Genomic DNA, 25,995 nt, shown 5'->3' with positions numbered 1-25,995 from the left:
ATGTTTGGCACATAGTAAACGTTTAATAAACACTTATTGATTGATAGATGGTGAAGTGTTAACATTCAGGCCAAGTCATGGTAAGCACAGTTACAGTGGGAATGATAGTATAAGTGGATCATTGGGGAGAAAAGCAAGGCTGGGGAGACCATGGTCATTCCTGACCTAATTGGGGCAGGTGAAAGAAAAGCATCAACTCTCACAAGGAGAGCAACCAGGCACCTGGACTTTAGGACCAGTTTGTACAAGAGAAAGGTAGGTTGGTGTAGGGAAGGTGTGAGACAGAAGTCTGGTTGGGTAATGCTAACACTAATGTTCTTCTGTCCCCAGAATGGTTTTGCAGTAGTGCGGCCCCCTGGACACCATGCAGACCATTCAACTGCCATGTAAGGCCTAGGTGTGGGAGGCCTGGTGGGGGGGAAGGGTAAGGAAGTTCCCAGAGAAGCAATAGGTTAATCTCTACAGGAATATACACACAAATAAGCCCCTCAAGGGATTTACCAAATAGAAGATTTGCAAGCCACCCCTGCCCCCAGTTTCCCTCTCTCTGTCTCCCTTAGAAGAGACATACAGGTGAACTATGAATGTCCCCCATTGAGGGAGGGACCCGGGGGGAGATCAAACTGGTAGGAATACTTTCTTCCTCCCAGGGGGTTTTGCTTCTTCAACTCGGTGGCCATCGCAAGCCGGCAGCTACAGCAGCAGGGGAAGGTTAGCAAGATCCTCATTGTGGACTGGGTAAGTCTTTTGCCTCCCTCTGGACATAGCTCCTAGACCTGGGAAGGCCCCAAACCTGAGCTGACTGCAGCAGCCAGATCTTGTGCCCCCTGGCTACAGCCTCAAGAGAATAAACACTCTTAATCTATCTATAGCTAGGCTTGTGACCCCAAGATGTTGTGGCTAAAGAAAGCTGGAGGCAAACAAGAGATTGGTAATCAGACCTTTTCCCGTGTTCATTCTTCCCTTAACCACTGTTACTACATCCCTACAACTGGCCTTTAAGAGTACTCCAATCTCTTTATTTAAGCCCCTTTACTTACCTGAAAAAAGGTAGAATTTTTTAGTTAGAAACCTTTTTATAAACTTATAGGGAAAACAAAAAACTATTTTTTAAGTTTAGAAATGATTTACAAAACATAGAATCCTTATCACATGATATCTATAGTCTAAACCAAAGATTTCGTATGCTTTTTTGTGTCATGGACCCCTTCTCAGAACAATATCTTTAAATTAATAAAATAAAATATCTAAGAGTACAAAGAAAACCAATTATATTGAAATACAATTATCAATTTTTTTTTAAAAATCATGGACGCCAGGTTAACTGGTCTAACCATAGACTGGCTGCCATGGCTTATGAGACTCTTCCTATCTTTTGCTTCCACCCCACCTAAAAGATCTCTACCCTTTGGTGAAACCTAAGTTTTTTTCCCCCAAATATTCCATCAACTAGGCATCTGGGTCTAGTTTCTCCAGTGGTCATGCAGCCTTGACTAGGAACACCATCCTTCCTGGAGCCTGTCTCCTTCCCAGAGATAGAAACAGGCTTTCATCTCCTCCTATGTAAAACTGACCCCACTCCCACTCCCTAATTGATGTTGTCTGTTAAGTTCTTGTTTTCTCTTTTAGGAATGAGCTCTCAGCTCATTTGCAAAGCATTTGTAACTAACAGCCTTAGCCCAGTGTGGGATTGTTTTTCCTGGTCCATATGTATCTGAATGTATCTACTTCTCCAGGTTTTCTTGTGATTCACTTAGTTCCCCCACTCCTCATGAGAGTAATACCACCATCACCCCAAGTCCTACTCTTACGTTGATATAACGGCCACTGTTAACAGCAGTTTATAACAGTAGTAGCAGTGAATTTTCACCAACATTAAGAGAGTTGTTCCTCTAAAGCCTATTTCATGTTATCTCTCTCCTTATAGCCTAAACTGTCTCTTTCCTGGGATCTCATTATAGCTCCATTCTAGCACTGGAAAATAAAAAAAAAGGAAAGGAGATAAATATAGACAATCAAATTGATGCCCAAGAAGGATATAGTGACTTACTCAGGATTGATCAATCACTGGTGATAAAGCACTGGTTTTCTGACTTAGTCTAACATTCTTAGCCCACCAAGTGTTTCTCCCTTATCTTCCTCCAGGTGTGATGTTAAGAATAGAGAATTTTCTGGTTTCAAAGTGCTTTCCTCATAACAACCCCAGGAGTTTGTAGCACCAATAATCTTAGTCCCATTTTACAGATGATGGAAGTGAGACTCAGAGAGGCTAAGAGAATTGTCAATGGTCATCTAGATGCTAGGCAGTAGAGCCAGAACTCAGTATTGACTTCTTTGCCAGAGGTCCCCCCTGGATAGCTAAGATGAAGGGTACCCCTGAACTCTACTTCTAAACAAGAACTGACGGAGCCCAGGTTTAGTGGCAGGAGTTCAGCAGCAACCATCCGTAGGAAGCTGACCAGCCCTAATCCTTCTGACATTCACTAACGAAACCACCCACCCACCCCAGGGCTCCTGACTTTGCTGGACTCCCATAGACAAACATTGTTCTCTAAAACCTGAACCCAACTAGACAGGTTCCCAAGGACACACACCAACTAAGAGACTTGGACATTAGAAAGTGGGATTCCAGTGCTTCAGGTGAGGATTTCCCTGAGTCACATGACCTGGGAACATCCTAACTGACACCCAACAATATTTCTTATAACAATAACTTGCTTTGCTTAAGCAGACACAGGTGGTCAGAATCAGGTCATCAGTGTCAGGGCCTCCCTGTGGCTGGTTTTTATAGGCTAGCTGCTTTCAGTGGGTTAGGATTAAAGTAGAAGAGGGCTTCTGTCAGTGATAACTACAGCTGTTCTTCTTCCCTATCTCTGTACCTGAGACTTGGTGCTTTCTCCACATTGGTGTATTGGGCAGCCATTTATATCACATGGCCTTGAGTGAGGGGTGTGTTCTAATGATCACATATAAATTGCTGGCCCAATTACAATCCCTTTCTCCCAGGCTTCACTCCATTTAGCTCTTAGACCCTTCGCTACCTCACTTGTGCTCATCTCACCAAAAACAGGATGTTCACCATGGCAATGGAACTCAGCAAACCTTCTATGAGGACCCCAGCGTGCTCTACATCTCTCTACATCGACATGATGATGGCAATTTCTTTCCAGGCAGTGGGGCTGTTGATGAGGTAACATTTGGAGCCCTTCTCCCTCCTCCCATCTATTGGTTTATCAATATTGACGAAAAGGAGTGGACACAAGATGATTCATCCTCTTATAGGCAGTCAGCTTCCTTGTCTTTAACCCCTTGGAGTTCTTAGGACTCTAGCCCTATCAGTGAGATGGAAGGATGAGAATAAACTGATTGGGAAAGAGAGAAAGGGAGAAAATCCAAAGAAATGACTCCTTTTCCAGGGATTATCACCTCCCTGGGGGTAGAGACTAGAAGGATAGAGAATTACCTTGCTAGGGAGCTGGATTTGGGAAAGCTGTAGAACCCTCTGGGTTGAGTCTTTCTAAGTAACAAGAAATTTCTATCTCTTGTGCCTGTATTCTTAAAGGGTTTTCTGAGGCAGCAAGATATGTCAGTGGCCCTGTTTCTTTAGAGCAGGGAGACTGGGGCAGGGGCAGCCCAAGCACAGCAAAGAAACATTGAAAAAGGATACAAGAGGTGAAGAAGGAGGGATCAGTCTGGGGTAGGCTTTCCATGTTTTTATCTGGTCTCAGCCAAAACCCAGGTATGATCTCCTTATCTCAGGTATGTTGAGTTTCTTTGGGTACAATAGTTGACTTAAGTCTAATTCAATAAACATTTGTTAAGTGCCTACTACATGCTAGCTGCTAGAGATATTAAGGCAGCTAGGTGGCATAGTGGTTAGAGTACCAGGCCTGGAATCAGAAAGACCTGAATTCAAATCCAACCTCAGACACTTACTAGCTGCATGACCCTGGGTAAGTCACTACCCTGTTTGCTTTAGTTCCCTCATCTGTAAAATGAACTGGAGAAGAAAATGGCAACCCACTCCAGTATCTCTGCCAAGAAACTCCCAAATGGGGTCATGAAGAGTCAGACGCGACTGAAACAACTGAACAAAGGACTGCCAATGACAAAAATGAAACAGTTTCTGCCTTCAAGCTGTTGTTCTAATTGGAAGATACAACATATGTACAAATAAATACAAGATAATTTGAGGTAGGAGAGAGCGCAGATGTGGGTCTTAGGAAGGATTTTGATTAGGAGTTGGCATCTAAGCTAAACTCTGAAGGAAGCTAGGGATTCTAACAGGGATCAGTGAGAAGAGAATGTATTCCTAGCAGAGATATATCTGTCTGCAAAGACAGAGAGGTGGGAAATTAAATGTTGAATTCAAGAAACAGTTAGTAATCCAGTTTGACTGGAATGTTTCATATGTGAAATGGAGTAATTGGAAATAAGTTTGGGAAGGTAAATGGAAACCAAGACTATGAAGGACTTCAAAGATGCAAGGTTAAGGAGTTTGTATTTTGTAGGAGCCACTGAAGTTTTCTTGAGCAAGAGAGTGACATGGTCACATCTGTGTTTTAGATTTGTTATGTTAGCAATTGTATGGAAGATGGATTACAGAAGGCAGAGACAATGGACACCTAGTAGGAGACTTTTGCAATAGTCGAGGCAAGACGTGATGAGAGCCTGAACTAGACTAAGAGTCATCTGAGTAGAGAGGAGACAGATGCAAGAGAAGTTGTGAAGGCAGAAGAGGAAGAATCATCCAGTTTTGGCAACTGATTGGATATGGAGAGTGAGGGAAAGGAAAGAGTGAAAGACGATTCTGGTGGTGTGCAACTGGGTGAATGGAAGGACAGTGATAACCTTAGATAACATTAGAAATGGCTGAGTTTAAAGAGCAGGTGAAAGGAAGAAAAGATGTATAGGACCACAGCTCAAGGGCATGGCAAGGTCAAGTGAAAGCCTTTTAAGGATGGAGATAACTTAGGAGGAAATGTACCAGGGGATAAGAAGGAACTGAAGATAAGAGAAGGAAAGAGACTGATAAAAAGGGCAAGCTCTCACAGAAGAACAGAATAGATGGGATCGGGGCAGCTTGGTGGATAGAGCACAGGCCCAGGAGTTGGGAGGACCTGAGTTCAAATGCGGCCTCAGACCAGACAGTTGACACTAGCTGTGTGACCCTGAGCAAGTCACTTAACCCCAATTGCCTCACACAAAAAAAAAAGAAAAGAAAAAAGAATGCATGGGAGAAAAGGCACAAGTAGTGTGCTTGGCTTTAGCAAGGAGAAGAACCACCTCTTCCTCAGAGACTAGGGCAAAGGAGGAGAGAATGAGAAATGTTGCAGAGAGGTCTTGAAGAGTCAGGCAAAGAAGAAGGATCCCACAGTGGATTCTTTGATTTTTTTGATGAAGGATGAGAAGTGGCCATCTAGTGGGGGGTGGGGGAAGGGGAATAGAAAGAGAAAGTTTGGAAGTTAATAGTTGGCAGCTCTTGGAAACTGAATATGTAACACCACCACCATCTTTGGATCAGAGGCATTCTCTTTTCTAATGTGCCTGGGATTTCATTCCTTCCCTACTGTCTGATTCTAATTCCTCAAATGTTTATCTGTACTGCTTGGGCTGCTCCCTCCTCAGTTTCATCCTCTAAAGAAGCTCTGTCATTGAGTTATAGCCCTAATTTGGAGAGCTGTTTGAGGGGAAGGAACAGACCTATGTCACTGATAGCACCTGCCACAACTTAATATGGGAATGTCCCACTTTAAGAAAACTCAATATGCAAAATCAGAATTTAAAAATTGACAAATTAGGAGGTGTCTGTTTCTATCATCAGACTTTACTTTGTCACACAAAACAAATTACATGGAACCAAACAAATTATGTGGCACCAGGAGGGACCTTAGAGATCATCTAGTCCAATCTTTTCATTTTACATTTGAGGAAACTGTAGCCCAAATATATGATTTGCCCAGAATCACATAGTAGCAGAATCAGGACTCAAATCCAGATCATTTGACATGAAGTCCAGTGCTCTCGCCACCACACTTCATGTCATCCCTTCAGGATTTTTTTTTCTTTTCTTTTTTTTTCTGGCAGTCAGGGTTAAGTGACTTGCTCAGGGTCAAACAGCTAATGTGATGCCAGATTTGAACTCAGGTCTTCTTGATTTCAGGGCCAGTGCTCTATCCACTGCACCACCTAGCTGCCCCCCAGGATTTCTTTAAATCACAAGCTGCTGCCCTAGTACAGTAAAAATATTCAGTTTATCTGCCATTCTTCAGGAACAGGGGTATCTCATAAAACGAGGCATAAAGGAAGGCAATATCAACAGAGGAACAAAAGTACATCCCATTTTTAACTACTACTTACTCTTCTGGGTCTTTACCAAGTAGGTGGCAAGTCAAAAATCATTTATTAAGTGCCAACTATGTACTAGGCACTATGCTAAACACTAGAGATACAACAAAGGCAAAAAACAATTCCTGCTCCCAGAGTTCACAGACTAATGGCATAGACATTATGCGAACAACTGTGTGCAAACAAGATATGGACAGACTAAGATAAAGGAAGACTAGGAAATATTTCTCCCAGAAGATGAGACTTTTACATAGACTTGAAAGGAACTAACGAAGCCTCAGGAGGTGGAGATGAGGAAAGACAGAGTTCCAGGCATGGGGGACAGCTAGTGAAAATATTGAGAGTCAGGAGATGGAATGTCTTGTGTGAGGAAGAGGAAGGAGGCCAGTGTCATGGGATTGCAAAGTACATGGAAGGGAATTACTGGAAAGATGGGAAGGGATCAGATTATGAAGGGCATTAAAAAATCAAACAGGATTTTATGTTTGATCCTGAAGGTAATAGGGAGCCAGAGGAATTTATCAAATGGGGTGAGGATGAGGGGTGATGTAGTCAGACCTGTGCTTTAGGAAGATCACTTTGGCAACTGATTGGAGGATGGACTGGAATGTGGAGAGACTTGAGGCAGTGAGGCTATTTCAACAGTCCAGGCATGAGGCGATGAGGGCCTGCAAGAGGATAATGGTAGTTTCAGAAGAGAAGGGGGCATATTAACAAGAGATGTTAGTAAGGTAGAAATGACAGAAATTGGCAACTGGTGGGATATGAAGAGTGAGAGTGAGGAGTCAAAGATGACACCATGTTTGTTATTGCCCTTCTTGATGTGGTGGATGAAACCATTGGTCCTCTGCTTAAAGAGTCTAGTTCAACATGAATTGCTTGGCAGGAGCTTAGACTAAAAACCAGGGGACCTGAGTTCTAGTCCCAATTAATTAACCTTAGTTTTCTTTCCTAAGAGGATTAAACTAGACGGTCTCTCAAATTCTTTCCAACACTGAGTCTCTGATGCCCCTTTGATTCCTTTTATCTTTCTCCTCCCTGTGTTGCAGGTCGGGGCTGGCAATGGAGAAGGCTTCAACATCAATGTTGCCTGGGCTGGAGGCCTTGACCCACCCATGGGAGATCCTGAATACCTGGCAGCCTTCAGGTCAGTTTTCAGAGTGACAGGATTTCTAAGGAGGTTTGGGAGATAAAATAAAGACAGGTTGAAACAGACCTCCCTCTCTTGCCTCTTCCTCCAACAGCTCCAGGTTAGACAGGCAAACCTACTGAGCAATCACTGTATAGAGACAGCTCGGTGGCCCAGAGGATGAAGCGCTAGACCTGGAGTCAGGAAGACCTAAATTCAAATCCTGCCTCAGACATTTAGTAACTGTGTGATCCTGAGCAAGTCAGTTAACCTCTCTCAGCCTCAGTTTCCTCATGAAAATTAAGAGCTATCTATTAGAGGTGGGTAGGGTTAGTCAGAAAAGGCTTTGTGAAGGAAATGAGCTTTGAGGAAGAATTTTACAGTCCCTTGGTTGTTGGAAGTATAGGATATTTAAGAATGGAGAATTTAGCACGTTGTAAAAGGCCCTAGGATGTAGCAGCTAGGTGGCACAGTGGATAAAGCTGTGGAGTCAGGAGGACCTGAGTTCAAATCCGACCTCAGATACTTGATACTTACTAGCTGTGTGGCCTTGGGCAAATCACTTAACCCTGATTGACTCATCAAAAAAAAAAAAAAAAGGCCCCAGGAATGACTAAATTTTAAAAAAAATCTATTTAAGAATAGGATAGGCCAAGCTTAGTGAAGGGAGAAAGAGAGACATATTTGGACGACCTGACAATGGGAGAGTGGGAGGGAAAACCTACCCTCAAAAGCTTTGGACTTTTTCTCAGTTGGGAGAATCTAATATTTGTGTGAGCTATAGGGCCCATGGTCCTGGTCACTAGGGCCAAATTTAGCCAGTTCTGAGGCTCCATATTGCCCCTTGCCCCGGTAATGTCCCCCTTTGCACCCCAATATCACCCTTTCCAAATGGTTCCTGAGAATATGATGTGCTTCCACAGAACAGTTGTGATGCCTATTGCCCGAGAATTCTCTCCTGACCTGGTCCTGGTGTCAGCTGGGTTTGATGCTGCAGATGGCCACCCCCCACCTCTGGGAGGCTACCATGTCTCTGCCAAGTGTAAGAAGATTCTCAAGGGGTGACTGACTTTTACACCGGGAAGAAGACATTGTTCATCCTGAGACTGAAACATAAAAAGTGGGAAGTGGGAGAAGGGATATGACCTTGGTCAGCTTGTGCCTATGAGCATGATGAATTTGTCACACTCGAGGTTAGGGGAAATTTTAGGATCAAGTCCCCCAAGCATCCTAGTGACCTGTTAACCAAGACCTATTCTTATCAATTCATCTTTTCTATCCATCCTATAAAACTATGGGCACTAGTCACTGCCCTAATCCCTAGGAGGGATTCAGGCCACAATCTGGCAGTTGAAACAAATCAGCAATAAAGCCATCTCCCAAGGATGTGTGTCCCAGGTTGAACTGGCAGCCCTTAGGAGGCAGTCACAAGGTTGGGGGAGCCAGCTCGGCCCTGGGGGACAGTGATAATTAGGAGACATCTTAGAGAACAAAGGTCCCATGGCAGTGGTGGGAATAGTCAAGCAGGGAAGCGACAGAGGCAGAAGAAGCCTCTGTTTCCATGTCTTCATCCATTCCTATCCCAGGTTTTGGGTACATGACACAGCAACTGATGAGCTTGGCAGGAGGAGCCGTGGTTTTGGCCTTGGAGGGTGGCCATGATCTCACAGCCATTTGTGATGCCTCTGAAGCCTGTGTGACTGCCCTGCTAGGTAACAAGGTGAGACCCTTCTCCACACCCATCTGGGGCAGAGGAGAAGATAGGTTCTTAAGGCATAGAACTGGGGATGACTGGAATCTGAAAGGGGACTGCATCTGCAGTCCAGGTCAAGGCCAAGAACCCAGGAGGCTCTAGGTATGGGGGCAGGGTAAGGTATCTGGACCCTGTAGGTGATTGGTATGTACATTTCCTATAGGTGGATCCCCTCTCTGAGGAGAGCTGGAAACAGAAACCCAACTTAAATGCTATTCGATCCCTGGAAGCTGTGATCCGGGTGCACAGTGAGTAAAGAGATGATAGGACAGCCCTCTAAGAAGGTCAAAGAGGGCATAAAAATCAACCTTCTCATGCAGGGACCCATTCCATGGGAGTTTTGCTAGGGCTGTAGGTACTAGACAATGGAACACAGTACAGGGTTCCCCCAAGGCTACCCAAAAATAATGGTGTGATCTACACATTCCCTCAAATTAGCACTCAGTGGAGGCTCTCCTATGCCTCTGGTGGCAAGTACTCCTGCGTCAATTAGCCAGAGCTTAGACCTTTTAACAAGGGTCCTAGGTCCTGCCTGATTTGGGAATTGATGTGTAAATGTTCCTGGGACTTCAAAAGTGTATGTAATGTGTAGATTCGGGGAGTTAAGGACCAATCCATTTCCCCAACATGTTTCCAAAACATGTACTATAGGTATTGAAGTCCACAAGCTGACCCATTGCTGCCTTTAGGAAGAGTCCTAGAAAAGGGTGGGGATAGGGCAACAGGGCAGCCTTCTCAGCTGCAGTACAAGGGGCTTTGGGAAAGCATATCCTGGACAGATTTACCCGAGTCCCAGGCCTGAAGCAGGAAAGGACACGAACCTTACAAAGCTGGAAAGGTTACGGAGGCCCCTCTGAATCCATTACGCTGAACAGGCACAGGAGCCCAAGCCACATTGTCACTTCTGTGTTAAGAACCGATACCTTCTCTGTCACTCACACTTTTCCACATTGGCATTTCCGGTCCCATCAACCTCTGAACCTGTGCCCATGCTTTTCTTTATAGTTTCTTAGGTTTGCTTTCATTGCAAATCTTATCTGGGAGCTGGGAAGCAGTGCAAAATGGGTGCACGTGTGGAATTTAAGGGGAGGAAAGAGTGAGCTGAGGACTAGCTTATGTTAATGTCTGAAGCTACAGACCTTTTTCTGCAGAACTCAAGACACCTAGCCCCTGGATGTGTTTCCATACTCATGATCAGGATATGTAGAATCAATCCTGAATCTTACTCAGTCTCTTATTTCAGGTAAGTATTGGGGTTCGATGCAATGGTTGGCTTCCAGTCCAGATTCTTGGGTCCCCTCGGTGACAATGGCTGACACAGAAGAAGTGGAGACAGTGTCAGCACTGGCCTCACTCTCCGTGGGCATCCTGGCAGAAAAGAGGTAACTCCCCTACTCTGTACCCCCAACAGCCTCTTTAGTCTGGACTTTGGAATCTATCTGTATTATTTACAGCCCTCCAGTCTTCTCTCTTGATTACACCTAGACTCTATCAGTCCTAACCTTTGCTAGCTTTTCTCCTTCTATTTTCAGTGCCTAACTCAGAGATGGCAGGGTCTCCCGCTGACCTCAGCCTTCCCTCTCTGAGTTCTCTAACTCTAGCCAATTTCTGCCTCTTCTCCCTCCCAAACCAGGCCCTCAGAGCAGCTGATGGAGGAAGAGGAGGAGCCTATGAATCTCTAAGGCTTCAGGACAAACCAATCCATCATCCACTCCTGCCCTTCAGACCTAGATCTTCTAACCAGTGGCCACTGTGTCTAGTCCTTGAGGTTTCAGATTATAAGGGTCCTGGTCTGAAGCCTGCCAGCCCTACTCCTCCCTTGACGGTCACCCCACACAACTTGGGAGTATCCCCAAGCCCTAGGGAGGGGAACAGGGAAAAGTCTCCAGAAAGAAACTAAGTTAGAGAGATAAGGGAGTGGTGTTCAGCCACTGCCGCACCCCTGGACCCCTCCAAGGGCAGATTCCTCTAGCCCTCTGGAGCATGGCCTACTAGGACCTCTGGCCCACAGGAGAAGACCACTTTTCTCTAGGAGTCTGACAAGAGCCTTGGCTCCCATGTCTCAACCTACCCCTAACCACTATCTCCACCCAAGGGACCCCAGCCCCTCTGCCACAGAGCCTCCAGGTCTGTATGGAAATGTGAAATCTCAATCATTGTTGAAGTTTGAGCTCAAGAGAAGACAGGTCCATCGTGAGGCCTCCAGGGGTCTCCTCTTCCCTGTACATGATTAGATATCCTGTCATCTCTCTACTACCCCTCTCCACCCCAAACTTACTGGGCTTTCAGGGATGCCCTTGCCAGGCACTAAGACATAGCACAATCTGGTAAGAGTTGCTAGTTAGACAATTCTCCACCCCACCCCCATCGTCAGTGCCTGTACTGTGTACACCTTGATTCAACCATCTCAGTATCCTGGGGAGTGAGCATGCTGTCCCTCTCCCCCATCCCGTTGCTCCCCCAAGCAGATGGTGCCAACTCCCTTATCTTCTCTCTGGGATACAACATAACTTAGAGGGAGCCTTAGTTTTCCCATCCTAAGGCTTGCATCCCCTGTCCCCACATGCAACTGCCTTAGCTAAAGGGAAGGAGGTGAAGTAAAGATGTGGGCCAGTGAGAAGGGCTGCTCCTGGGGACATCAGCACAGGGGCTTCCTAGCTCCAGCTTGGGGCCAGAAGTATTTGTGTGTGTGTGCGCATGTATGTCTCCGCCACAAAACTCCTGTGTATGTGCATGTTTTTGTTTAAGAAAAAAGAAAAAGAAAAATCTGAATAAATGTTTATTTGCTTTAAAACTGCGTAAGACAAAGACCTCCTAGTGGTGAATTGGTTTAAGTGTGTGCATGATATGCCCATAAAGTGCCTAAGTATGCATATTCTCACACGTGTGAATATGTACATGGGAGTAGAGATCTAGGCCAGACACAGAAGAGAGAGAATCTGGAGATGTTGTGGCGATTCTTGCCCTTGTTCTTCATTCACACTTGCCTTTCTGGAAATACCCAGGTTGGTTCCAATCTTTGCTTAACCAGTTCCTCCCTTCTACTCCCACTTTCCCCCAATCTGTGGATGCCAGTGCCAGTCCATCTTTCTGAAAGGAGTTCTGTCAGCTTTTTTGGACCCACAGCTGGAAGGTATCTTTGCCTAGTCCCTTCATTCTACAGGTGAGGAACATAAGTCCAGAGCTTAAGTGACTTTCCCAATGTCACACAGTAGTAAGTGGCAAAGCTAGGATTTGAACCCAGAACCTCTATTTCCAAAAACCAATGCTTGGTCCGCTGTGCCAGAGGAAGGTGGACTCTCCATAATCTAGAGACATCAGCATTTCCCCTATATCTTGTATGTGTTTGACCAAACATTATTCCATATACGGAGTGCTGTGTCAGGGAGGGGCTGATTATTTATGTGCTTATTATGTGCCTGAAGTACAAAGAAAAAACTGGTAAGGCAGTGGCTCTTGGAAGCTCACTGCATTAAGTAAAGAAATTAAATGCTGCCAGTCACCATGGGCCTAAGCCCTGTGGGGCACTCAGCCTGGTGGGGGGGACTGTAAGTTACAAAGTTAGTTCTGGTGCATATCGTTCCTAACTGCACATAAACCTGCTGGGGAGGTAAGAAGGTGAGGCAGAGATCCTTCCTCCACCCTAGGAGCTGAAAAGCCCTACTTCTTTCTTCCTTTCCCCTTCTTCTTCTGGCCCCTTGAGAATGAAGAACAAATAATGGGCACCATGATAGGCCCAGGCTACTATGGTCCTAATAATATGTTAAAATTTAATAATATATGTCTAGAATAAAGTATGTTGATAATATATACAATAATGTATGTTATCATCATGTAATATAGGCAGCTCCATGGAGTAGTGGATAGAGTGCTAGGCCTGGAGTCGGGAAGACCTGAATTATAATCCAGCCTCAGATACTCATTAGTTGTGTGACCCTGGGAGAGTCACTTAAACCTTTGTCTGACCCACTTTCCTCATCTGTAAAATGGGGATAATAATAGCACCTACCTCACAGTATTGTTGTGAAGTTTGAATAAGATAATATTTGTAAAGTGCTTAGCACAGTGCTTGGTACATAATAGGTGCTTAATAAGTGCTTGTTCCCTTCCCTTTCTACTAATAACTAGCATTTATGTAGCATTTTGAGGTTTACAAAGTGCTTTACAAATATTATCTCATTTTATTCTCATAACTGACCTGAGAGGTAGGTGGCATTATTATCCCCATTTTACAAATGAGGAAGAAGTTAAATGACTTGCTCAGAGTCACACGCCTAGGAGGTGTATGCAGCAGGATTTGAACTTGAGTCTTCTTGATTCCAGAGCCAATGCTCTATTCACTGTACCACCTAGCTACTTTATGCTCCAAGCCATAAATATCCTTGCCTGATTTTCCCTCTACTTGGCAACAGATAAGGATCTATGAGGGGATAAGGATAAGCCCCCAGCCTCTGATGACTCCCATTCCTCTGCCCTTTGAGGGTAGAAAGCCAGCAGTCTCTTTATTCTGCATTACCCTCAAGTCCCCTTTGGAGCTCTCCAACACACAAGTGACACCCAGAGGCCATTCAGTGATAAAGCAGCTGTTTGTTGTATTTTTGTTAAAGTGACAGTGACATGGGAATATGACTGAGGTTGGGGAGGGCACAAGAACTAGTTTGAGGAATGGGGAGGAAAGAGCTAAAAACTGAAGCATGCACAATGCCAGTACGATGTAAAAATGCAACAGCAGACCCTTAGAACTTATTAAGGGCCCCTGGGTCAGGGCACAGCATTAGAAAGCAGATAATTTTGTTCAGAAGTAGGGCAAAAAGATAAAAGCACTAGAGGAAGGAAAGAAAGCAGAGGACCTGTGGTAAGCTAGGGGGAGAATTCCACCTTAGAGGTTTAGCCCCAATGCTGTCTCCAAAGCTTCCTCTCCTGCAATACTGTGCATCCTCCCCTGCCCCAATCTCAGCCCCAGGAAGGTGGCCTAGGTAGGACTGGATGGAGAATAGATGAGGGTGTAAGGTGGTATGTGCACATGTGGGTTGACCCGGAAAAAACATCCCTCCCAGCTTGAGCTATTTTGCCACCTTCCCAAATCTCTTTAGCATTTGCCAATACATCTGTGTCCATTTCAGGTTTCCCGAGAGAGAGCACTGCCCTGGGCTACAGGATTATTGCCTAACCCCAGGGTCCCTAGAGAGGGGAAAACCCTATGGGAGCCTAAAGGAGGAAAACAGCCTTTTGTCCACTCCCCAAGACACAGGGAAAGAGTAAAGCCAAATGTAGGCTCTTCTTGGGGACAGGGAATGGGGGGAGCTGGGAAGAGTCTTCTCTCAGGAACCCCCCATAGCTTCATTGACAAAATATTCTTCAGGCCCAATCCTGCCCTTATAAAAAGTAACGGGAGGACTTTTTCAAGCTTGGTGATAGAAGCAACCTGAACTACCTCTCTCTCCACCCATCTCCTGACCCTTGCCCCCAACACAAGTCCACAGACTTCTTCTAACCCTGTTGCTTCATTCCCCACTTTAAAAGGGCTTACCTCATGATAAGAAAATAGATCCATATGAAAAAGTACAAAGCATTCCCTCCCTAGATAAGCCAGGAAGCAGGGTGGCAAGGCCTTTCCCACACCAGGGACCTTAAAAAACAAATAAGGCTCACATGGTGAGGAAAAGTGTCCTAGGAGACCCTCCTCCTTGCCCCTCCCCCCCAACCACCACCACCAGCATATCCTCTGCCATGGTTCCTGAGCCCCCAACAGGAGCACAGAAATAACCACTCTGCTTCTCAGAGGTTGAGTCCAAACACTAAGAACCACCCCACTTGGGAGGCTAAGTAATCAAGGTCAGAAGTCACTAAGGATGCTGATGTCAGCAAAGTCGGCTCGGTAGCGGTGGGCATATATGCTGAGCAAGAAGGCCCATTTGAAGGAGATGAAGCTCCATACACAGGAGAGGTAGTAGCTGGTGGGATCTGTCAAGCCTGCAGGAAGCAAGGAAAGGATGGTTACAAGAGATCCAAAGATGACTTTAGGTCCTGTCTCATAATGCTATCTTGTCTGCCAACACTTAAGAACAGGGGAGCCATTGTATACAAGGCAAAAGACAACCCCTCCCCAGATCCTATTGCATGATGCCCTTTATGTCTTGGAACCAACCCAACAGGAAGACCCAAATCTGATGAGTATTTTCTGGTCCAGACAAAGAGGGTAGGGACAAAGTGTGATGGAGAGGCTGGGTTAGTAAAGATGATTCGGGCAACTGGAAGATGGATCTGAGGCTGGCCAGTTATAGCTCTTTATCCTTAAGTCTGGGGTTACCATGCTTGAGTCACCCTACCTTATATTTATCCCAAACCTTGTTTTCTAGTACTGGATTGCATCAAGGGAACAAACCCATGTGTTACAGACCTTAAAGCAGCACATAAATGTGCATTATTATACTGCAGAACAACCACACCCCAATAATCTCAGGAGAGTGGAATGTGCTTTAAGCTCAAGACAAACTTATCAATTCTCTGTTAATTCAGTTTTTACCCAGTCAAGGGGTACCACAGACACTACTTGACACTGCTGCTTGACACATGGTTTGTCTTGAATCTGGTCTTACAGCGTTCCTCCTGTTTGACCTCTTCCCTATACCCATTTCACTCCAGCTGCATACCCTCCCGGACTCCAGGCCCTCACCGTGATGCCTAGTGATGGCCAGGACGAGGAAGGTGCAGACTGCGGTGATGGAGACAGTGGAGAAGAAGATACCCACGAGGAGGAAGCATCGAAGGCCCTTGAGCCAGGTGCGCCAGTAATCCTGGATGTACATCACATGTGTCGTCAGAGTCCAAAGCGCCAGCACACCTGGAGAAGGGGCACAGCGTCAGCCTGGCCCTCCTTACAGGAAGCTGAAGACCACAGATCCACAGGCAGCCCTGTATGGGCAGGAGGTATTCTTGAAGGGGGGCAGTAGCCAGGCCAACTCCCACTACCTGAAGTAGCAGAAGACAAGCCCCTTTAGCCTCACTATCTCTAAAAGAGGAAAGCCCTAGAGATTAGGCTTATTTGGAGACCCTGAAGCTCTGGCTAAGTGCCTCTCCCTTTTCTGCCCCTTGGGACCTCACACCACCTTCCTTTTCTTTTCTAAAACCTTCCAGGTTCCCTTCCCTTCAAAAACTACTCCTAACACCAGTACCTACTCCTCCAGGGGCCTCACTAATGACCGTCACAACACTTGTGGGACAGAAACCCGAAATCCACGCTCCCTCTAAGAGCCCACTCCTCAGCTCTATCACACACGCGCGCACACACACGCACGCGCTCATTTCATGGGAAGCTCTCACTAAATTTCCTGACTTCAGCCTGTCAAATAAACCCTGGGCTTGCCTCTCTCAAAGATTAGAAGTGACAGGTCTGAATAGTTCAGGTCACATATCTTACAGGGCTCCTCTTCAATACTTGGAGAGACGGCTAGGGTTGGAATTTGGGAAAGAAAAGATGGGCCCATGCCCACACACACTACCACCACCTTTCTTTGAACCTGTCCTTCAGGGCCTGGGGAGGCATTTTCCTTAGGATGACAGTAGCCAACCGGCCAACACAACAGGATCATTCTGTGCCAGCCAGTGCCAGTTGCTTAGCAACAATCCTCAGAATGTGATTAAGGCCCCAGAGTTCTGTAGCCATCAAAGACATGGGGAAAGAAAAATTTATACACTAACTACAACATTGTAAAGAAAAACAGCTGTGAAAGACTTAAGAACTCTGATCAATTCAATGACCAATCTTCACTCCAGAAAACTGATGTGAAAGAGGTGGGATGGATGAGAGGTACACAATGAGACACCATTTCCACAGATAGCTAAGGGGTGAGTCTGTTACAAGGGAGGGCTTTTATTTTCCTTTGTGCTGGGAGGTAGTGGAAAGAGTGGAAAAGGATTTGATAGTGATACTGACAAAAAAGAAAAACCAATGAATCATTAAAAAAACAAATAGAAGAAAACAGAAGGAAGTTCAAAAGGAGACAAGCAGAATAATACTGAAATTACCATATTAAACTTGAACTATACCAAACAAAAAACCACACATAATTTTTTAGAATTTTACCTAAAAGGAGTTTCATATACAATCCACATTTTTGTTTTTCATCGAATAGTGAGATGTTCATGTTTGTTGATGTTTGCTTATAATAAAAAATAATTTTAAAATACAGAGGAAAAGAAGACAGGCAAGGTCTTGGCAGAGCCATCCAGGCTACTAGATTCCCATAGAGTTTCATTACCTTTAGAGAAGGAAGTTTCACACCTGAGGTAGAGTTCTAGTCACTAGGCCAGTTAGTAGCCAAGGCCACAAATTAGTACCCCTCTACTGCCACCAAGAAGCGCTAGATGCAGATAAGGCCAGGAAAGAGGAACTATAAGAGTATTACAACTGAAATTCAGACTAGACTCAGACCTGGCATTTCTCTACCAAGCCATCAACACTGTTTCAGAAAAAGAACATTATTTGGGTCAATGGACCACCATTTCAGGGATATTCTCCTTCGTGGTCAGAAGAGATTCACAAAGGATGTGATTCCAAAGGAGGAATCCAGTCAACAACTCCAAGTTTTCCAGCAGAGGTTAGAGAGCCTGGGAGGACATGAGAGCTGCTCTCCCATGACTCAAGTGTTTTTTGGAACTAGAAACTGCTAAGTAAGGGACTAATGGAGATGCTGACCATGGAGTTCATGGGACATGAACTTTAAAAAGGGGAAAAGAGGAAAGAAGATGACACCCACCTCCTCTGCAGCCTTCCCAACACTCATTTCTTAAAGTATAAAAGAGGCAAAAAGTCAACATAAAAAGAGACAAAAGCCATCGGTATCTCCCCCTCCCAAACTGCTCCACTTCACCTGAGTGAGGAAACTTCCACAGGAACCCATACTGTATCATAGGTAAAAATGCCCATCCTAGGCATATACATATGGACAGAAAAGCTGTGTGCACAAGGGAAAACATGGTAACTGACAAATTATCCTCAAGACAAAAAACAGGTTGATCAATGGGAAGCATTAGCACACATACGACTCAATACAGATCTGACCCATCAGAAAAAATGTATGTATGGGCATCAAAATAGGACCCCAGCAACAAACCTGGCACATCATATTCTCCCAGAACCACTGCCCTCCAGCACCCCTGGTGGGGAAGATGTGACCCAGGGACACATGGTATTGCCAAGTTCAGCCCCCAATACATTAAATCCAAAGGATCATTTGTAAATGTTTATTCTTTTTTTTATGTTAGAGTGAGAACCTGATTTTTTTTTCTTTCTAAACAAAACCATACCTCAGTATGTTTTCTGCCTACAGATTTGAAGCAGGCCCCAAAAAATGGGCCCTGGCCCTTCACTCCGGCTGAACCCTTTTTGGTCAATGCCACCGAGCTCAGGAGCTGAGTCCTTCCATTACTATGCTGCCTGGCAAGACTCCCTTATTGCTCTCTGGTATCATGCCCAGATAGCTTCACATGCCAGCACCACTGGACATGGGGAAGGAGGAAAAAAAAAGCTGGAGCTTTTCTCCTATGACTCAGCACAAGTGTCAGAAGCCATGTGATCTCAAGTCAAGGGGCTAGCTATATAATTTCTTTTGTTCCAAAGATGACCCAGAGGTTACCCTCATCCTTAAGGCTCTTAACATCTAGGAGGCAAAGAGGGATAATGGGATGCAAATACTATCAAGAAGCAGCTTCTCCCAGTGCCCAATTATGGGTCACTAGACATACTGGCAAACACCTATAACATTAAGGTGGATTTTATAATCCCAGAGACTCATTTGCTGGGAGAGTCAAAGCATTTCCTAGGGCCCCACTTCTGCCTTTTATGATTTGGGTACAAGGTACAAACTAGAAACTCTTTTCTGCAGATATTAAGATATTAAAAATCTTGAGTGTGGGTATTAGAATTATATCATAAGAAGGGACCTCAGACATCTAGTCCAATTCCTTCATTTTAAAAATGAAAAATCTAAGGCCTAAGGAAGTTAACTGACTTGCTTAAGGTCTCTCAGCTAAGTAACTTTTAGATCCTTGTCCATCAGGCCCTTTTTAAGGGATGAGGCAGATATACTTAGAGATCTTGCCCTATTGCTAGAAACTGATTTCCCTCCCATAGATCTCATCACCCTATAGCTGATTCTCCTTTGCAACTCTTTTAAATCAAGTTGCAGATTCATGGGCAAAGGGGAAAAGTTCAGAGCACATTTTTCATTAGATTGACATTCAGACCTCTCAGATACAGCATCTGAGTATTCATAATCAAAGTTATTATAGCACCTTTACATTTTGTTTTTTCTTTGTTCAAAGTGTCTTCCCATAGATAATCTTATTTTATCCTCCATTAAGATAAAGTGGGTGGTGCAATCCTCCTTTAACGGATGAAGAAACAGACACAATGGTAAAGTCAGCTGCCCAACATTCCCATTAAGTTGGAGTTATGTAGGGCCTTCCGATTTTCTTACCACACCGGGGCACCACCCCCCCACCCCTTTTCTTTGCACAGGGATCCACCTCAATAAGCAAGGTCAACAGAGCTAACCAGAGTTCCAGAGGGAAAGAAGTACTGTGTTACTCTTGGGTTCAAGAAAGGGACCCTACCACATTCTTGGGCAACTCTGAACTGACAACCCGCACGGCCTGGACGCCAGGTGGGCATTTCTAAATCCAGAAAGAACTTGCCTAATTCCCTCTCCCCGTGGTATCATCCCCAGGAAAGGCCTCACTTTGACAGTTTACTGTCACAGACCTAAGCCCCCAAGAGAAAAATAGTAGTTCCGGTGGATAGACAAAATCTACATAAGGTTTGAAAAAACCAAATAATAAAGAGGTGCCAGAAGCCCTCGCCACTTCAGGTCCCCGGTTAGCTAAGAGCAGCTGTTAAGGCTAAGCCTAAAACGCAGGCGGGCGTGGGATGGGATGGTGGAGAAGGCCAGCGACCTGCTGCACAAGGCGGGGTCCGGCTCATCCAAGTGCAGGAGGCGGCAGAAGAGCGAGATCCCAAGGGTCAGGGCGCGAGCCAGGGGAGCTATGCAGATGTATGCAAATGAGCCCTCCCATGATGCCCCAGGGGTCCTGGGTGCTCAGAGGAGCGGAGAAAGATGACCTCCATCCTTCCTCGAGGGCGAGGGCGCCCTGGCACAGAGGGCCGGGGGGAGCGAAGAGCTTCAGGCCGAGTAAGGGTCCCCATCCCTGGCCCACCCGCCTGCCCCGTCGGGTACCTGCGAGGCCCCCCATAGCGGCGGTCCCAGGCTGGGGGAAAACGAAGGTCCAGACGAGGAAGGCGGAGAGACCCGTCACACAGCCGACCGCCGCGTAGGCGGTGCGGATGCCGAGCTGCAGCCGGGACGGGGCCATGGGGGCTGCTGCGGGAAACCGGCAGAGGCGCCGCGGCGCGGTAAGAGGGGAGCCAAGCTGCGAAGCCTCAGGTGCCGAGCTGGGCGGGGAGCTACACCCGGCGGTCACGCTAGCCCCGAGGCTCCGCCTCCTCCCTCGCGGCCGCGGCCGCCCCCGCGCCCGCCCCAACCCCATCCCCATCACCGGGAACTCGCGGAGCCGCGTTGGGCCGGGCAGCCCGCTGCAACAGCGCCCTCGCTGGCCGGAGGCCGCGCGCCAGGCTTAACCTCAAACCCGTGCTCTTCCGCAGCGGAAACTCGGCGGGGGCCCTATAGCCAGTCCAAGTACCCGGGCACGCAGTTTTTAGGAACTGCAGGGATGTGCAAAGCAGTGGGAACTAAGTAAAATAACCTATTTTATTGACCTACGCAGTAATCCTTAAAACCATTTACATCCATAAGGAAGAAAAAAAAAAAAACTCATATGCCATAGGTTTTCCATTTGCCGCAGTCACTTGTTTTTACAAAATCTGGTGTTGAGCTCACAAAATTGTGACGTATATTCTTCAGCTCTTCATTAGGAATCCATATATCACGTTCCATGTTTTATTTTTTAATTTACAATATTTGTTTTCTCTCGCCCCTCCTAGGGATGGGAGGGGGGAGGGAAAAAAATCCTTGCAACAAATATACATAGTTAAGCAAAGCAATTTTCCAACATTGGCCATATGAAAAAATGTTATCTCATTAGATATTAAATGTAACTTTGACGGCGGTCCACTTTCCTAAGTTTATTTAGCCTTGCTATTAACCCATAGGTTTTATTTTTGTTTGTTTTTAATTTAACTTAGTTCTTCAATTAGCTACCATTTATTTTCTCTCCCACGTCTACCACGTTGAAAAGAACAAAAACAAAATCCTTGTAAGAAATATATATAATTAAACAAAACAAATTCTATATTGGCCATGTCCAAAATTGTTGTCCCATTAGATATTAAGCATGCCTTCCAGAAACAGTCCCATTTTCCCAAATTTAGCCATGCTAAAACCCATAGGTTTTTCTTTTTGTTTGTTTTTAATTTAATTTGGTTTTTCAACTAACAGACATTTATTTCCTCTCCCTTTCACCTCTCCCACACTGAAAAGAAGAAAAACAAAACCCTTGTAACAAATATGCACAGTCAGGCAAAACAAATTCCCTAAATTGTTCATGTCCAAAAATGCATGTCTCATTCTGTACAGCCTATAGGTTTTCTTTTTTTCTTAATTTTATTTTCTCTTGCAAATTCTAATACACCCCCATTGAGAAAGCAAGAAAAATAAAACCCATTACAAATATGTAAAGACACAAAATAGATGTCCACATTATCCATATTCCAAAAAGGGAAGGAAAATATGCTTCAATCTGCACTCTGAGGCCATCAGTTCTCTTTCTGGAGGTAGATAGCATGTTTCATCATGGGTCTTTTGAAACTGAGGTTGGTCATGTGTTGATCAGTCTTCCAAAGTTGATTATCTTTGCAATATTGCCTGCTGTCACTATATAAATTGTGCTTGTTCTGCTTACCTCACTTTTCATGAGTCCAAGTCTTCCCTGGTTTTTCTGAAACCACCCCTTCACATTTCTTGCAGCACAATAGTATTCATCACATTCACTTATTATAACTTGTTCAATCATTCCCCAATTGAGGGATATCCCCTCAGTTTCCAATTCTTTACTACCACAAAAAAAAAGCTGCTATAAGTATTTTTAAACATATGGGCCCTTTTCATCTTTTTTGACCTCTTTGGGGTATAGACTAGGTAACAGTGTCACTGGGTCAAAGGGTATGTACAGTTTAATAACTTTTGGATAACTTTTTGGTCATAGTTCCAAAATGGTTAGAAAAGTTCACAGTTCGACTAGCAGTGCTTTAGTATACCTATTTTCCCACATCTTCTCCAGTATTTGTCATTCTCCCTTTTCAATCTGATGGATATGAGGTGGTCCCTCCAAGTTGTTTAAATTTCTGTATTATTAGAGATTTAGAACATTTTATATGGTTATTGATAGCCTGTATTTCTTCTTCTGAAAACTGCCTATTCGTATCCTTTGACCTTTTACTAATTGGGGATGACTCTTAGTCTTATAAATTTGACTCTGTTTTCTATATGTTTTAGAAATGAGACCTTTATCAGAGAAACTTGCTGCAAAGGTTATTTCCCAGTTTTCTGCTTTTCTTCTCATTTTAGCTTTATTGGTTTTGTTTGTGCACAGACTTTTAAATTTTATGTAATCAAAATTATCCTTTTTATTTCCTGTGTACTACTTCATTTCTTGTTTGGTCATATACTCTTCCCTATCCATAGATTCAACAAGTAATTTCTTCCATGTTCTATTAATTTGCTTGTGATATCATCCTTTATGTCTAAATCATGTACACATCTTGAGCTTATCTTGGTATGCAGCATGAGATGTCAGTCTGTGCCTGGTTTCTACCAGACTGCTTTCCAGTTTTCCCAACAGTTTTTGTCAAAGAATGAGTTCTTGCCCCCATAGCTGCTATCTTTGGGTTTATCAAATACTAGATTACTGTGCTCATTTGCTTCTGCATATTATGAAACTAAACTGCTCCCCCTGGTCAGCCTCTCTTATTTCTTACCCAGTACCAAATTGTTTGGACAATTATAGCCTTTTGGTATAGTTTGAGATCTAGTACTGCTAGGCCCCTTTCTTTCCTGGTTTTTTATATTTTTATATTTTTTAAATTTAATTTTTTAATTAAATTTAAATTAAATAATAAATAATAAATAAATTAAATAATTAATTAATTAAATTAAAAATTAAATTTTTAATTTTAAATTTTATTTTTTTAAAATTTTTGTGTTCTTGATCTTTTATTCCTCTATTGGGGTGGGGAATCTGCTGTAGATGAATTTTTTTTTCCTAGCTCTATAAACTAATTCTTTGATAGTTTAATTGGCATGGTACTGAGTAAGTGAATTATTTTAGGTAGTATTGTCATTATTATTACATTGGCTTAGCCTACTCATAAGCAATTAATATTTCTCCAGTTATTTATATCTGTCTTTATTTGTATGAAGAATGTTTTGTAATTGTGTGTATCTTGGCAGGTAGATTCCCAGGTATTCTATAGTTTACTCAAAAAGCTCGTCCTTTTCAGAGCTGTTTCCTCTCTTGGTTAACTCCCTAGAGTGTGTATCTTACTTTGTAAAGAGCCACCAAGGGTATGGCTGAGTCTTTGGTCAACCAATTGGTAGTAGCCCTCCAATTACATAAAGCTTGACTGAGGAGCTTTTTCATTCCTTGAAAAGGGATGATGGAGAGTTCAACTTCATTTAAGACCTTAATACCTCATTGTCTCTGTTATCAACCTATAGGGAGAAAGGTGGCTGGCTTCAGCTTGCCAGTTCAGGTTTGATTTTGGGGTAAAAGAAGATAATCCCAGGTAACTCAATAGTTAACATAAGTAGGCTTATTTAGCCTTATGATAGAAAGGATATTCAACAAGGATGCAGTAGCAATTAGCTCTGTAGCTTCTTCCTTTGTCTTAAGGGAAAGCTCCCTGGTCAGCAGGACAGGTTGTATGATTTGCTCAGCTCCAGGACAATTGTCTAATCTGAAGGGCCTTGAACCTATCAATATGGCCAGAGGCTACCAAGAAGGTGCATCAACAGAGGTGCAGTCCCAGGCCAGGAATAACTTTGTCACCTTTTAGGGAAAAACTAACCTAAGTCATGTTGGAAATGAGGAGAAAAAAAAAGAACCTGGTAGATATGGGTCTTATCACACTGCCCCCTTACATTTTGCAATTTCATCAATTGGGTTGGGAGAAGTAAGGAATTAGTTGATCCTGATCAACTAATTATATTATAGATATAATAACTTTAGACAGAGCAGTTTCAGTTGAATAATAATGTGAAAAGTCAGATTGCAAGGGGCTGAAAAGAGAGTAAGAGGAAAGGAAATAGAGCCAGTAAGCATAGACAGATTTTTCTAGCGGTTTGAAATATAAGAAAATTTTAACAATAAAAAGAACAGAAGGCAAATAAGTGGTATAGACAATAAGTGCTATGAGTTCATGGGAAGAAAAGACCAATATTGATTGTAAATACAATAGATGTGTGTAGAGTTTGGACTAGGTGTGGTGGCTAGGGTAAGCATTGCCATTGGCATTGCCCCTAAGGAAAAGAATTACATATTTTCAGTTGAGTTACCATCCTGTCAGTCACCCAGGTTGACAACCTAAGAATCATCTTCTATTTCTCCTCTCTGAAATTTTCCTTTCTGGAAAGTGGCTAAAAGTAATAAATGCACCAGAGTATGCCAGCATAGCTGGGCACACCCAGCCCATACTAAATAAGTGCTGAATATAATTAATTCCAGGGCAGCTAAGTAGCATAATGGATAGAGCGCCAGGCCTATGATCAGGAAGATTCATCTTCACGAGTTCAAATCTGGCCTCAGACACCGTGTGACCCTGGGCAAATCATTTAACCCTGTTTGCTTCAGTTTCTTCATCTGTAAAATGAGCAGGAGAAGGAAATGGTAAACCACTCTAGTATCCTTGCCAAGAAAACCTCATAAAGGGTCACAGACTGAAAAACAACTAAACATAAGAAAAATTTGTCCTAAAATTGGAGAGATCTTTTCATCTTAAGTCTCCTGGGGACAACAGTAGATAAATTAATGACAAAGATTATATTGCCAAGTAGAATATTGCCAGATAGAACTAGGGGAAAGGAATAGATGGAGGAAGGGAGAAGATAATTGGAAGAGATGTGGTCTACAGGAGGCCAGCAACCTTGTGTTTGACACCACTGACCGCTTTGCAAATGTTCTACCTAAATACTTCTTATTGTTGTTCGGTTGTCGTTTTTAAATTTGTATTGCTTTTGATCAGTTTCTTTAAAATATTTTTGTAATCCTTTTTTTGTAGTCCTTTGTGTCTCCTTATGATTAATTTAAGCGTGCAGAAAGGGGGTGGAAGTGGCTCTACTGTATACTCAGAGGGTCAGACAAAAGCTCATGGCATGTTTATTTAATTTAGATCAAAACATTTCAGAGGAAATCTACTTCAATTCCTTTGTTTTAGTGACAAGGAAAAAGTGATTTGTGCAAAGGTAATTAAGCCAGGAAACACAAACTCTTGGAATCATCACTTTAATGTTTCAATGGTACTATGGTCTCTGTGTTCTAGTATTCCCTCTAATAGTCCAGAATCCAACCCTCTATACCTTTTCATCTTATGCAATTTTTGTCAATGTATTCATATAGAAAGGGCTCCAGGAAGGGCTGGAGCCCTTTGTCATGGTCCTTTTGTGATTCTTAGATATCAATACATCCCTTCTGACCTCTTTTTCCAAGTCAATACTTGTATTGCATGTAGGTTGTGCAGAGCTTTAGACCTGGA

General features: G+C 43.9%; 2 protein-coding genes across 3 annotated transcripts in view; one reads left to right on the top strand and one right to left on the bottom strand.

The window, feature by feature from the left end:
* HDAC7 (histone deacetylase 7) overlaps positions 1-12,027 on the top strand; it is a 49,884-nt gene extending 37,857 nt beyond the window's left edge. For both annotated transcript variants that reach the window (XM_027844452.1, XM_027844453.1), the window contains exons 18-26: positions 331-386; positions 651-738; positions 3,071-3,190; positions 7,398-7,495; positions 8,401-8,519; positions 9,064-9,197; positions 9,394-9,478; positions 10,474-10,612; positions 10,864-12,027. In XM_027844452.1, coding sequence (XP_027700253.1) covers positions 331-386; positions 651-738; positions 3,071-3,190; positions 7,398-7,495; positions 8,401-8,519; positions 9,064-9,197; positions 9,394-9,478; positions 10,474-10,612; positions 10,864-10,912 — 888 coding nt within the window. In that variant the 3' untranslated portion in view covers positions 10,913-12,027. The remainder of the gene's footprint in view (positions 1-330; positions 387-650; positions 739-3,070; positions 3,191-7,397; positions 7,496-8,400; positions 8,520-9,063; positions 9,198-9,393; positions 9,479-10,473; positions 10,613-10,863) is intronic.
* Positions 12,028-13,797: 1,770 nt separating this feature from the next.
* SLC48A1 (solute carrier family 48 member 1) lies at positions 13,798-20,678 on the bottom strand. The gene is made up of 3 exons (XM_027844475.1): positions 20,468-20,678; positions 15,907-16,074; positions 13,798-15,203 (listed from the first exon to the last, which is right to left on the bottom strand). Exons 1-3 carry the CDS (start codon positions 20,601-20,603, stop codon positions 15,067-15,069), a joined length of 441 nt encoding a protein of 146 aa, XP_027700276.1. The 5' UTR covers positions 20,604-20,678; the 3' UTR covers positions 13,798-15,066.
* Positions 20,679-25,995: the final 5,317 nt, after the last annotated feature.

Source organism: Vombatus ursinus, unplaced genomic scaffold (assembly GCF_900497805.2).
Source record: "Vombatus ursinus unplaced genomic scaffold, bare-nosed wombat genome assembly UNPS02014941.1, whole genome shotgun sequence".
NCBI classification, from domain to species: Eukaryota; Metazoa; Chordata; class Mammalia; order Diprotodontia; family Vombatidae; genus Vombatus; species Vombatus ursinus.
This window is presented reverse-complemented; position numbering and strand designations above follow the sequence as displayed.

Excerpts from the sequence above, each read along its gene's own strand:
- SLC48A1 (XM_027844475.1), bottom strand. The coding sequence starts at position 20,603 with ATGGCCCCGTCCCGGCTGCAGCTCGGCATCCGCACCGCCTACGCGGCG. Across the intron at positions 16,075-20,467 it reads CGCTATGGGGGGCCTCGCAG|GTGTGCTGGCGCTTTGGACT; the intron begins GTACCCGACGGG and ends CCCCTTCTCCAG. Across the intron at positions 15,204-15,906 it reads GGCCATCACTAGGCATCACG|GCTTGACAGATCCCACCAGC; the intron begins GTGAGGGCCTGG and ends TGCTTCCTGCAG.